Source organism: Pygoscelis adeliae, unplaced genomic scaffold (genome assembly GCF_000699105.1).
Source record: "Pygoscelis adeliae isolate BGI_AS28 unplaced genomic scaffold, ASM69910v1 Scaffold117, whole genome shotgun sequence".
Lineage (NCBI taxonomy): Eukaryota > Metazoa > Chordata > Aves > Sphenisciformes > Spheniscidae > Pygoscelis > Pygoscelis adeliae.
Window position 1 is genome coordinate 4,293,393 of NW_008825270.1, and position 13,809 is coordinate 4,307,201.

The following is a 13,809-nucleotide window of genomic DNA, read 5'->3' on the forward strand; positions in this document are numbered from 1 at the left end:
ACTGAGAAACACTGTACCACTAGCAGTTCTTGTACTACATAATGAGTGTTTAAAAATTCAGTGAAACTCCAGCTACTTTTTCCTTTGTGGGTTTTGTGGTTTGTTTTGTTTTGCTTTTAATCAAAGGCAATGTCCAGAAACATTATCAGTACTAAGGAATCTGTTCATTATTTTACAAAAGTTCCTAACAGACAGTGACTATTTTATTGTTGGATGTATCCTTTATTTTATTAATGATGAGAAGTAATCAATGGAATGCTAAAAATAAACTTTAAAGAAATCTAGTCTGAAATCTGAGTCTGTTGTTTGAAGCAAGTTCAGTGGTCACGGTAACACCAGTTGAAGATTGACTCTTGCCCATTGTGAAATAGGCATGGCTCTTCTAAAAAGGTCACAAATTTTTCAAATATAGGCACCATGTTTTAAATTTTGCACATACAAAATATGTTCATGTCACTCAAATTACACAATGTGGCAGTGTTATAAGTCTGAACATTACTGTCAATTAATGGCAGAGAAAAGAGCCCAAAGCTCACGTAAGACTAATGACTGGGACAAATCCTGGGAAGAGACAAAAAGTATAAAACAACAGTTTTCCTGTTTTATATGGTTTTGTGTGTGCATGTGTGAGAGTGCATATAACAAAAAATGTTTAAGAGTAAGTTCAGACAATAGCCCATCCATTTGTTCTCAGCTTCTTATCCAGTTTCATTGCTAAAGGCTTTGATTTTAACTGCATGTTAAAATGCAAATTCAAATCCCATATAAACCATTAGTTAGTGTGTTGACTGGTTCAAACCAATCAAAATTGAGAATTACTGCCAAATGTCTTCCTTTTAATCTACTTGTCAGCCTCCGGGTATGTAGGATACTTGACCGTCTCAATTTTCTCCTTAACTTTATAGGACGGGTACAGGCCTGTTCTTCCTAATTTCCTATTGATGCCTTTTGAATAACCATCCCAGTGGTTTCCAGCTACTCCAATTATATCTCCAGGTTCCATAGGAATTTCATCAGCAGTTCGTGGATGATGAGCATAAATAGCAATCTGGTTGTGGGCATTCTGTCCCCCAAAGTAGTAGATATCATCCAAAGAATGGAAATACGCTGAAGCATCTGGATGCAATGTCTGCATAATTTCATAGGCAACTCGACAAACCTTAAAAACAAAACCAGAAGAGAAGTCATAAATGTTGTGTGTGCCTGCAATATACCACAGAAGTCAGCAACCGATGTGTAACAATTAAATTTCACAAAAGGATCCAGTTTTGGAATGTCCAGGTCAAAAAAAAAAAAACCACCAAAAACGCACCCAAACCCAAAAAACCTACATATTTACTAACAAGAAGCATACAATTTTGCAGCATTTTAATTAGTACTCTGGTGATCAGATTTGGTAAATAAATAAATAGATAAATAATTAGAACAGTCTACTTTTCAGTAAAAATTGAAAACACCTATATGAACACTAGCCATCCTGCTTTTTAAAATGAATGATATGTAGCCAATCGACTGTCCAAGCAAATTCGTCTTCCTTTTCTACTACTAATAAAAACTGTATTTTACTTCCCTTTGAACCTTTAGAACTTACATTTTCAAAATTTATTCTGCAATAATGAGGCTTTACATTTACTTTTCTAAAGGAAGCTCCAATTTTCACAATCAAGCGGTTCCAGAAGTTCAAGGCTTTAAAATGCTGTTAATATTAGAACAGTGCTAGAATTATGACTGTTGGCAACTTGAAAGACAGTTAAGTGGAACTGAATTCCAGCAAGACAATAATGATGCTGGTGAGGAGAAAGATGCGTTTTGAAGTGTCATTGTATCGCATTTTATGAAGGAAATTTTCTTCAGACTGAAAACAGGTCCCCAGATCAGAATCGTGTTGTATCTCTCAGAGCTGCCAGAAACACAAAAGGCTGCCACTATATTAAACAAAGCTCTTTTCAACAATTGGCTAGAAAGCTCTTCTCTGTCAGGTGTCCGATTTGGCCACTGTGACCTTTCTGACTTCTAATCTACTTTACTGTATCTTTCTCTGATTTTGCATAAGCTTGATAAACTTAACAATACAGCAGACTTCTTCAATATGAAGAAGCATTTGAGCTTTTTCATAATTTTCAGTCTATGTAAATATAGTAAAACTTGATTTTACTTTTCTTCCTCTGAAGATATGGTGAATAGAACTTTGATCAGTCAAACTAGACATATTTGTACTTTCCTAGCTTCTTTGAGAGAGGTATTTGCTTTAAAAATGTAATAGATTTCCTTCCTGCATACCTGACATAAAACATACAACACCTCCTCTCAGCAATTGTTTCCTTTGTAGCGCCAAACCTGGGTAGCTAAACTGTAAGCTGTTGAGGGCAGTAGGCAAAGAATCCACATGCAGAATTACAGTTAAAGCCAGCCTCTCATTTTTTATTCACTTATAAATAAAAGATTCACTTATTTTGCAGCCTGTATACTTACATGTACAATGCAAAATACAAAGACTAGTAAGTCCTGGAAGGAAATGAGATTACGAAGAAAAATACGTCAGGCAGAAGGAGCTACAATTTCATCTAAATGAATACTGAAGAGACAAAAAAGCTCTCTGTTTTAATGTGCAATCTTAATTCTGCTACTGTGTTATGATTTGTGTAACTACCATACCATGTGGCTTTCTACACAGCTCAATTAATGCGACGTTGCTGAAATACAGTGCCAAGGTAGGCTGTCTCCCTTGACTCCACATCACTTGATGGGCCTAATTTCTTTGACAACAGTATTTTAATGAAATATTTATTCTTCAGCTTATATCAGTATTCATTTAGTTTTGGTAGCATAAATAAGAATTAATATAGAGGTCTTCCTAAAGCACCTGATTCTATTGACATATAGTGTAGTTTTCTCTTAATACCTCTGTAATGAAGTTTTGACTCTTTTTGGCAAGGAAAAGAAAATGGAAAAAAGTCAGCATACAATTGATTGATGTGAAAGTCCAAAAAAATCACACTGGAAATAAATTAGACTACATTCTTACCCTTACTCTCTCTTCATACAGATTGGACAAAAGATGGTCATTAACAGCCTGATTCTGCTTAACTTCAATGCCAAAGTAGCTACCAAACTGTTTATTTCATTGATGAAAGGACAGGTATAGTAGTTCCAATGTTAAAGACCAGAGGATCAAATTTTAAACCCATAAAAGAGAAATCCTTCTGAACAGTGGGAAAACTTGCAACTGACCTTAGAAAAGCCCAATATATGAAAATACTGTAGAGATCCACATTATTGCATGACCAGCAAAACTGGTGCGATATGGCTTTTGAGGAGTTTGAATTATTAAAGCACAAGAAATTGCCCACAACAAATTAAGCAGATAGTTGGATCAAATTCATAGTCCCAGCTATTGAGAGTAACAGTCTAATACAGGATTTCCTAGACTTTAGTAGAATTTTCTGCAACTCTGGAAAACATCCAGCAAACATGTCTGTTGTCAAATGCCGGGAGATGCAGAATGAGACTGAGCTCAAAGACACCATGCACCTCAAAGGTACCCTCAAAGGGGGTTTTACCAGACGACCTCCAGAGGTCCCCATCAACCTGTATCACCTTAACTACGTCAATGTATTTTAACATATATTCTTCTTTTGAAATTACTCCAACACTTACAATTCAACTACAATATATTCTGTCCAAGCCATTTGTACCTATATTTGAACGTTTCTTCTATGTTTATACCCAGTGTTTTATTTAAAGCAAACATTTACCACTTTTAACACAGCTATCTGAATATAGTAATAGCAGAAAATGTTACAGATTTCTTATTAAGTTTTATCCAAGACCATATAATTATTCCTTCAGAATACGAACTGTCTCTACACCAATGCATGTGGGGCATTTAAGACATCCAGCCCTAGGTCTTGGCTGATGATCACCTCTTTCACTGTGATATGCATTCAGTGGACATACTTCAGCTGAGTCAAACATTATTACAAAAGTGGATGACTCCTCACAAGCTTTTCTTAGTGAGGATTTTTACTTCGTATTCATGCCTTGGTCTGAAGTAGCCTATATTAATAACCTTCTAAATATGCTATAAAATGTCATTTTCTTCTCAGGGTTTGGTGAACAGGGGAAAAAAATGTATCCACAAGCATGATTGAGGGATAAGAGGCTTTTCTACACTTTTTCGGTTTTGCTGTCTTCTTGCCATGGTAATGTTATTAAGAATTCTGGCTGTCAAGGTCAATATATCACTGTATTGATCATATATTAGTATTAATATTATGCTTTTTACCTATCTAATTGTCATTACAGTGCAGAAGACAATTTACATTTGAGGCTGTGGAAAACATTTCTTTTTGAAGTGAATTTTAACTTTCAGTTTTGTGTCCACTTCCATGTAACAGTACAATCATGTGTGATCATAATCCATCACCATGTATAGTTGAATGCTTTCCTAACCAGGAGTGTCACCTAAGAGCATATACAACAACAGTAGGTAAAAAACGTTCACTCTGATTTCAATCATATTTTGCCATACTTGAATTAGGTGGATCAGTATATCAGTCACAAAATACTGCTTTCTGATCTTTTTTAATCTTAAAACAGCTTTTCAAAACAGCTTTTCATGATACATGAAATTAATACACGATATGACGTAATAAATAAGAAAATGCCAATGATGACAGTTACATGATTCAGTTTTCTAATGGACTCCAACTTCCTTCATCAGACCACTTGAGAAAGGAAGCTTGCTGCAGGCAATTATATGCTACAAGAAGTCTCTATGGATTACAGGGGTCAGAATTCACATTTATTGCGCTGCGGCTGGATTGCTAGAAATGTAACAGACTAAAGAGAAATTAAATGTCTGCTTTCTTCATTCTTTTCCATTCCCACAATCAACTAAGGCAACAGCAGACACGTTTGAACTGTAGCAGAGTACACTGATGCATCGAAATGGATGGACACAAGTTATATATTAACTTTATGCAAAATTAAGAAGTGTTAAACATGTTTAAAGTTATTTTTACTTATTTTAAATGCCTTAACTAAGCTGCATAGAAATGGATGGATACAAGTTATACGTTAACTTTATGCAAAACAAGGAACTCTTAAACATGTTTAATATTATTTCTTGCTTATTTCAAATATCTTAAAAAAGCCAGTAACTTCAACTGAAGAGAAGTAATCAACCAGTGCTTACAGTCCTCTAAATGTTCACATAGCATACCAAGCCTTTAATTCTTCCTTGAAATTTTCATGACAGAGCACTGAGAATAATGTAACAGAAGCATGAAGAAAACTAAGATTTAGAACTGGTACATATACTCTATATTGTATTTCTATTGCAGTTTACCTGGGACGAAAATGTACAGACCAGGAAGTCTGCCTGAGACAAAAAGTGAATATCCAGAATAACACCTCTTAGGGAGTTTTCAGTGTATCGGTTATGAAGTCCTGCTGACCAGGATATGGAGTTATCACTGATAAATTCGTAATTTGGATACCTGTGAAAATACAATACACTGTTAACAGCAAAGCCTTTTTTTATTTTTTTTTTTTTTTTTTTAGAAGTATCATCTTTGCTGCAAGATAAGGTTGTTAATTTGTTTTAAGTGAGTCTCTGCTTCACGGGGAATGAATTATAATTTTGTTGAACACTCTAGAATGTTACTGCTGCCTCCAAGAATGCCCTCTCTTTATCCAGAAAAAAAAGAAAATTAAATAAAAAGACACTGTAAGTCTGTCTGAGATCTTACATTGTAAAAGAAGTGGAAAAAATATCAGGAAGTATATGCCACATTCTGCTAATGCTACTGATGTTAGAAGAGGTATACTCAGATCACTTCGCTTTCTCTACTAATAAACAGAATATGGGATTGTGTCTTTACTAGACTACATTTTGTTTATTACCATATTCTCTATTAGATACTGATTACGAGAGTGCAAGAAAATCAGTCATCTGTAAAAGGGACATATTAAATAAACTAAACTAACAAAAAAAAAAAAAGTCTTTCACAGTTATTAAGGCCATATGAAGAACAAATTTTGCAATTTACTGGTCAAAAGGAAATAAAAGAAATGTAAAATTTCATGTCAATACACCTTTCCTGACATATCATAAACAACATAGCAATACTTTAAGTCAAAATATTTTTAAATATAAAACCTTGCTTTATATTATTTTAAAAATAAAATTAAAAGTTTTTAACATGTAACAATGACTTTGAAAGAAAAAAAAATCCTTTTAAAAAACGTTGAAAAAGAATGGTCTTTCTCAAAACATTTGTACCCCTTTACTGGGGAACTGAAATCTGAAATAAACTGCGAAAAGTAGCATGAATTAATTAAATTTTCAGTCAGCCTCCTACCAAATATAAGTTTTATAAGAAAAATTCCAGGTAGATGTAACAAAGATGATAATTACATTGCTGTTACACAATAATTATATTTCAATCATGAAGTGCAACTCATGTGACTAACCTGCCAACTACAAAATTTCAACTACAGGGCTAATTATAAAATAATTTAAATAAAATCTATTTTTCAAATTTACAACTTCATAGCAATTATAAAGCAATACATTACATAAGATAGTAAGGCAGCTAATATTACATTTGTAAGAATTAATCATTCTTATACTGTTTAATAAAGAAAATCAGAATATAGAGCAGGCCATAATGCTGGAGCAACAATAACTTAGACCTGTAACTAGGTGCTTCAAAGCCTGACAGTCCTGTGCTGAACATTGCTAAAAATAAGGTTTACACTCATGAGTTCTTGGAAGGTTACTGAAGTTAGCACACCCTTGTACACAACAACGCAGCATGTGCATACGCTCTGGACACATGGTAGACATGATTACGACAGCCTCTTCTAAGAATATGCCTAATTTATTCCATTTTAATGTTAAAAATATGGGAAAATTGTTTTCAAAGGTGAAATGGGCAAATATAGCAGGCTTTTCCATCTAACATTCACTAGCCATGACTACAAAATCAGGAAATTCATCTCAAGAGCGAATCAAAAAGCCGTATATGCAAAACTTCCGCATTTGAGGAAGAATTTTAATTTATCTTCATAGTGATTTTAATAGAATTTTATGTTCCCAAAAGCAACACCTGCTCTAACAAAAAATAATATATGTATGGTAATTTTCCCAGAGATAGCATGACAACTTTAAAGGGTGCATCTGATCGTGAATGTCAGGGGAAGTTCATGTTACATTAAAAACAAGATTCAGTTTTCTAATGGACTCCAACTTCCTTCATCAGACCACTTGAGAAAGGAAGCTTGTTGCAGGCAATTATATGCTACAAGAACATGAAACAAACATGAAACAAACGAAGAAAAAAAGAAGGAGGAAGAGAAGGTGGAAATATTGTTCATTTGGAATAACTGATAGACCTCTTTTGAGAAATTATAGGAGCATATGGATCAAGAAATAGTTTTTTCAAGATGAACTCTATCAGAATGATCGTTTTCTTTCTTCTCATGTCTAACATTTTTTGTCAATATTTAACCAGCTCTCAAAATACAACAGATGACAACACAATATTTGTGATATATTCCGTTTCTGTTTCCATTGTGTGAATCATATTAGTATTTTTTTAAAAGAAAAAATGTACAGACCAAACAGAAATATGTCATACTCTACTGTGAAAACTAGCTGAGAAACAGAGATGGGCATCAGTCTTACTTCAGTGACACAACTCCGAGGGGAGCAACATGAAGAACATTTAACAGATGATGTAATTTCTAGGGACAGTGAACACAGTAAAGATATTTGCACACCCCTTTGCAAGTCCTTGGCATCAGGAATACTGCTAAAATTAATCACTTCCTTTAGACTTCAAAAATCAGAATCCACATGCTGAGTAGAGACCAAAGAACCTTTCTTGAAGAATCTGTTTTCTTACTAGCAAAAGATCAGTCTAATAACTTAACAAATGAAGCACACCAAAAAGTGTCATATTGGATCTGGTAAAAAAAAAAAACCAAAACAAAAAACAAAAAACAAAAACCACAAAACCAAACAAATCAGAATTATTTACACATCTTCTATGCATACATTTAAAGTTTTCTCCTTCCTCCTTTTATTCTGGAAACAGTCTGAGATGCTTTTAAACCTGGTCTTCAATTCCATTTTGTAAAGTTGATCTAAATTCACCTAACCAACAGTTTCAGAACTCATTTCTTCAAACCAGTGATCCAAGGTTAGCATTTATCTACTCACATGTTTTAAGTTTTCAAACAAGCACTTTTATGTTGTCACACACACACACAATGCTATATTCATGCTTGGGAAAAGTTTCTTTTAAACACCCTAAAATGTGAGTATAATAGCAGACATACTCAGTGTGACCAAAGAATCCTGACTCCAACACAGGCTGAAAGCAGAACATAAAGAAAAATACAGTAAAGGCCAAGCCTATACTCCTCTCAAGATTAGCCATATGTGGCCCACTGACTTCATGCATCAGGTGAGGTTTAAATCTCCTTCCCACTTACTATGGCGCTTTAGATTCTTTTTAAAACTATTCTTACCACAATGACTACAAAGAATAAAGGAAATGAAACTTCTAAAGCTCTATAGTTAGCTCTTGCTTCCTTCTATTCCCTTTTCCAACCTTATTTATATTATGACTAATGTAATACTTACATTGTAAGCTTTTGGGGACTTTTTTTTTCTTTTTAAGCAGAACTCAGGCACAATCCTATTATTAGGATTCCTGAATGCGTGATAAATGAATAATAAGATGTCATATTCTTACTGGCAGAATCACTTAAATACAGTATTTTGTAGGATCCTTCCTAGCTTTCCAAAGAAACTACCCACACATTCTCTTCTCTATAACAGGAAAGGACCAGACTGTGAAGATAAAACCAAAGAATGGAAACTGGCATAATACTGTTTTCTTTGTATCGGACTACATATGTGTAGTATATCTCCTCCACATATCTTAAATAATATCTAATTCTTCTAAAGCTACCTAATAGATTCTTGAAACCTCTATACAGGCCAGGAAGGATTCCCCCCCCAAACAAAAACCACAAAACCAAACAAATCAGAATTATTTACACATCTTCTATGCATACATTTAAAGTTTTCTCCTTCCTCCTTTTATTCTGGAAACAGTCTGAGATGCTTTTAAACCTGGTCTTCAATTCCATTTTGTAAAGTTGATCTAAATTCACCTAACCAACAGTTTCAGAACTCATTTCTTCAAACCAGTGATCCAAGGTTAGCATTTATCTACTCACATGTTTTAAGTTTTCAAACAAGCACTTTTATGTTGTCACACACACACACAATGCTATATTCATGCTTGGGAAAAGTTTCTTTTAAACACCCTAAAATGTGAGTATAATAGCAGACATACTCAGTGTGACCAAAGAATCCTGACTCCAACACAGGCTGAAAGCAGAACATAAAGAAAAATACAGTAAAGGCCAAGCCTATACTCCTCTCAAGATTAGCCATATGTGGCCCACTGACTTCATGCATCAGGTGAGGTTTAAATCTCCTTCCCACTTACTATGGCGCTTTAGATTCTTTTTAAAACTATTCTTACCACAATGACTACAAAGAATAAAGGAAATGAAACTTCTAAAGCTCTATAGTTAGCTCTTGCTTCCTTCTATTCCCTTTTCCAACCTTATTTATATTATGACTAATGTAATACTTACATTGTAAGCTTTTGGGGACTTTTTTTTTCTTTTTAAGCAGAACTCAGGCACAATCCTATTATTAGGATTCCTGAATGCGTGATAAATGAATAATAAGATGTCATATTCTTACTGGCAGAATCACTTAAATACAGTATTTTGTAGGATCCTTCCTAGCTTTCCAAAGAAACTACCCACACATTCTCTTCTCTGTAACAGGAAAGGACCAGACTGTGAAGATAAAACCAAAGAATGGAAACTGGCATAATACTGTTTTCTTTGTATCGGACTACATATGTGTAGTATATCTCCTCCACATATCTTAAATAATATCTAATTCTTCTAAAGCTACCTAATAGATTCTTGAAACCTCTATACAGGCCAGGAAGGATTCCCCCCCCCACCCACACCCCCCTAGGAAAAGGGGAAAAGAAGAAATCAGAAGAAGGTGGGAAAGAGATAGTTTAAAATCTTTCCTTCCTGCACCTACCAGCCTCAGATAAGGATACAAACCAAGAACAGTTATGAGACTATTTCAAGTTCCAATTGGTTTCAGAAGCTGATCAACTAGTTGTGTAACTATAGCTTATCGCTACGCTGTGCAGCAGGTGCAAACCAAGACAAGTCCCAGTCTCCTGTTCTCAATTCACTAGAACTGGGGATGTGTCCAGAACAGGCAATGCAAGTTTTCTTCCCTTTGAAAGAAGAACTTGAGCATGTGCGTAAATAGATGGAGTAAGAAATAATGTGTTTGTTCAGGTCTTGCTCTAAAAAGAATTGGGAAAATGTATAGGCTGTTCATCAGACTCAAGAACTTTGAAGCACTACTGAATTCTATATATGAGGCATACTATGACTCGAGGGCAGTGAGGCTTGCAACAGCTAAACTACAGATAGTACACAGGGAGAAAAGACATTAGCTTGCTATTGTGGAAGTAAATAAACAGTGAAATGGGGGGGGGAAGCTTTCATAAGTGCTGAAAAAAAACCCTCACGAGCGAGGCAAATTACTGGAAAAAAATTAAAAAGCAAAATACAGATGACTTCACAGGTAAACATCCCAAAAGGAAGAATGTAATTTGTTGAATTTTAGTGCTCATATACATGAGAAAGTGACCTAAATAGATTCATATGTAAACCAGATACAGTTTCTTAAGAATTTATGTGCATGTTCAGCTGCATTATTTTGAATACTCTACCTTAAAGAGAGAAGATGCTGTCAATAATATTATAGACCTGAAATAATATACTAGAAATTCAAGTTTGTATCTGAAAACTGTTAAATCAGACAAAGAACAAGCAATTTACACCATCCCTAACACATCACTTATATAATACAAATACCATGACCTCTGCTTACCAGAAGTTGTCAAGTGCTTTAATCCCATAATCATTACAGCTGTTGAACTCTCAACCATGCTCCTCTCTAATCGTGTTGTTTTATATCATCCTGATTCTGAAAATATCTCACTTCTTTCTTTCAGAAAAACAAACAAACAAAACCACACTGCAAACAGATAGTAGTGCCTCCACTTTCTTTACTGCTGTACTTGCAGTTGGTAGACATCTGACTGCAAGGGAAGTTTCTGAAACCGAAGTAAAAACTTTTCTGTTTTCATGGTTATGAACAGTTTGAAATACTTCTCTTAATAGAAACAACATGCCTATTCATGTGAATGTTGGCTAAAATTTCATTAAACGCCAACATTGTTTGACAGCCAATCACTCTCACGTAAAGAGAGATATCTAGTACTTACTAATATTACTGCATCCAGTAATGAATGCCACATAAGCTACTGCAGTACAATGTGACAGCTGTTTCTATCAAAGCTTGGTAGTTCAATGTGATTAGAACTTTTTTGTCAGAAGTGTAAACTAATTTGTAGTTTTCTTCACAAGAAGAGGAAGGAAAGGTTCTTTATTCCCAAAACCTGACCTTAACCTGCCTTCACATGTCCTTAAATGCTGAAATATCAAATTGCATCCTGCCTTCTATGAAATCACAGGAAGTTTCAAATGCATTCTACTCAATTGCAAGCAACAGTAACGTGCAAGCAACGTAGGAAATTATGTTTCAGTGTAAACTATGACCTGAAAACTCAGCAGCAACAGAAAAAAATTCTTCACTGCTTACAGATTCTATGGCTTTTATTAAGAAAACGTACAAAATGAATGCTGTACTAATGAGCTGTATCTTATCATATTTCAGTAAAAGTGTGATTTGGAATGGACCTTGAACTGCCACAGGAACTGCAATGCTTAATAAATTTCAGTACTGTTTTACTGAGCAAAGTTCTCTGTTAGTTTTTGTTGCTATTGAAAACTTGGAATGATATGTTTACATAGGTAGTGCATCTCATTATTATTCACAAAGCTAAAGTACACAGTGCTAAAGACTGAAAGTTGAACACAAATAAAGAAAAAATGCATAACTAAGATTGTTACAGCAATATTGAATTCTGTTATGTTACAAACAGTAATTAAAGTTATTTAGGACAATGTAATGAATTAAATATTGTAACCTCAATTTTGTATTACCTGTCTTTTCATTGTTCAGATTTGCACTTTAAATGTTATTTTATCATAATTGTTTCTGCTACTGTTCTTGTCGCTACATATACAAAAAAGGAAGGATTAGATTGCCATCATCTGGAGTTGTGTATGTTTGTTTAGTTTTTTCAAAACTCCATAATTTTAAACAGCAGCCCTTTACAGATATGAAAGAAAAGTAGAAATAGCACAATTGAAATACACAGGTTTGCAATGCTGTAGAAAATTCCTCTACTACAAAATAACATTTTCTGCTTACCTTGTATATGCCAAAGAAAATTTGTAATCCAGTATTTTATCTTATATATTTTTCCAAGCATGTCTACCATGAATAAAACAGTTCAAAAATTTGCCATTTTTGAGCTACCTTGATTTTAAAAAGTCTTAATTTCCTTGCTTAAATGAAAAAATACGTATTCTTCTGCTCAAGAGACATAATTTGGAAACAGAAATAGGCGTTATTCAGTAGACAGATAAATAACTAGTACTCGAAAGGAAAACATGCTAACTTGTACTCGGTAATGAATACGCTTAACTTCAATGCATCTGAAATACTTATCCAAGTTTCCATAGTCATGGCAACAAGCATTTGTGAAATTGTTTATATGCCATAAACACCATAACCCAAGAAAGATACAGTTAAATATGGAATAATATTCTTCCATACGCATCTGCTTTCTTTTACTAAACAGAAGGTTTTACCATCCCAGTGACACCTTGCAAAACATGCAACTTAACAATGAGTTTTTACAGGAAAATACAAGACACGTTAGGAGTAAGTGGATGCATACTGTGCATTTCCAGGTTTGAACACAGTTATATTTTCTATGACAGGCTGGGATATCCTATAGCTACAGTAGGTTGTTACACCCATGTTCTGGAGAGCTAGAAGAGGACAAAGAGCAAAAAAGGGACAGAGACAATGTTACAGATTGAGAATCCCACATATATTTAAGGACAAACTTTAAAATTACTCAACTTGTAGGGTGGAAGTCTTCTCAGCTGTCAATATAGAAATCTTTCTGAAAGAGTCATCAGAAGCTTTTCAACCAACTTATAAAAATTTCTCTGGCAACTATTCACAGAAAGGTATTGTTTGGACAGGTGAAACTTCTAAATACATTATCTAGTTTTTACAATATTTCTGAATAGTTTATTTTTAATATGTATGTTCTATAAGAAGTTTGGTGTCTTTATTATTTCTATTTTTACTTCCCTTTTACAGCATTGGTTTGTTTTTAAATAGTCACAAGTATCTTGGTCAACTTTTCTAGATTTTTAACATTAAGGTTTGAAAAGCATACTTGGGGAAAAAAAATCATCCAAAAAAGAGAAAGTTTGAGAGAAAAATCAAAATCACTGGAAGCTGAAATGCAATCTTAACTGTATATATAAATGATAACAAAAAAAAAAGATACTAAGATTTGTGCGCACAATAGTGAGAAATTGTAAAGCTAACAGAAGGAACAAACTGTAATATAAACATAATTCATCTTACTTGGATTTTGCCTCTTGCAACAATGAAGGGTCATCTGTAGCCAAATACACTCTTTTTTTATCAACAAGCATTCTGCGAGCAAGAAGTTCAAACCGCTC

The 13,809-nt window shown here is 34.1% G+C and overlaps 1 protein-coding gene across 1 annotated transcript in view; it reads right to left on the minus strand.

The window, feature by feature from the left end:
- Positions 1 to 206: 206 nt before the first annotated feature.
- FUT8 (fucosyltransferase 8 (alpha (1,6) fucosyltransferase)) overlaps positions 207 to 13,809 on the minus strand; it is a 77,807-nt gene continuing 64,204 nt past the window's right edge. Inside the window, exons 8-10 of the mRNA XM_009329739.1 lie at positions 13,712 to 13,806; positions 5,351 to 5,501; positions 207 to 1,159 (exon numbers count right to left, since the gene is read on the minus strand). Of these exons, the coding sequence (XP_009328014.1) occupies positions 842 to 1,159; positions 5,351 to 5,501; positions 13,712 to 13,806 (564 nt within the window). The 3' untranslated portion in view covers positions 207 to 841. The remainder of the gene's footprint in view (positions 1,160 to 5,350; positions 5,502 to 13,711; positions 13,807 to 13,809) is intronic.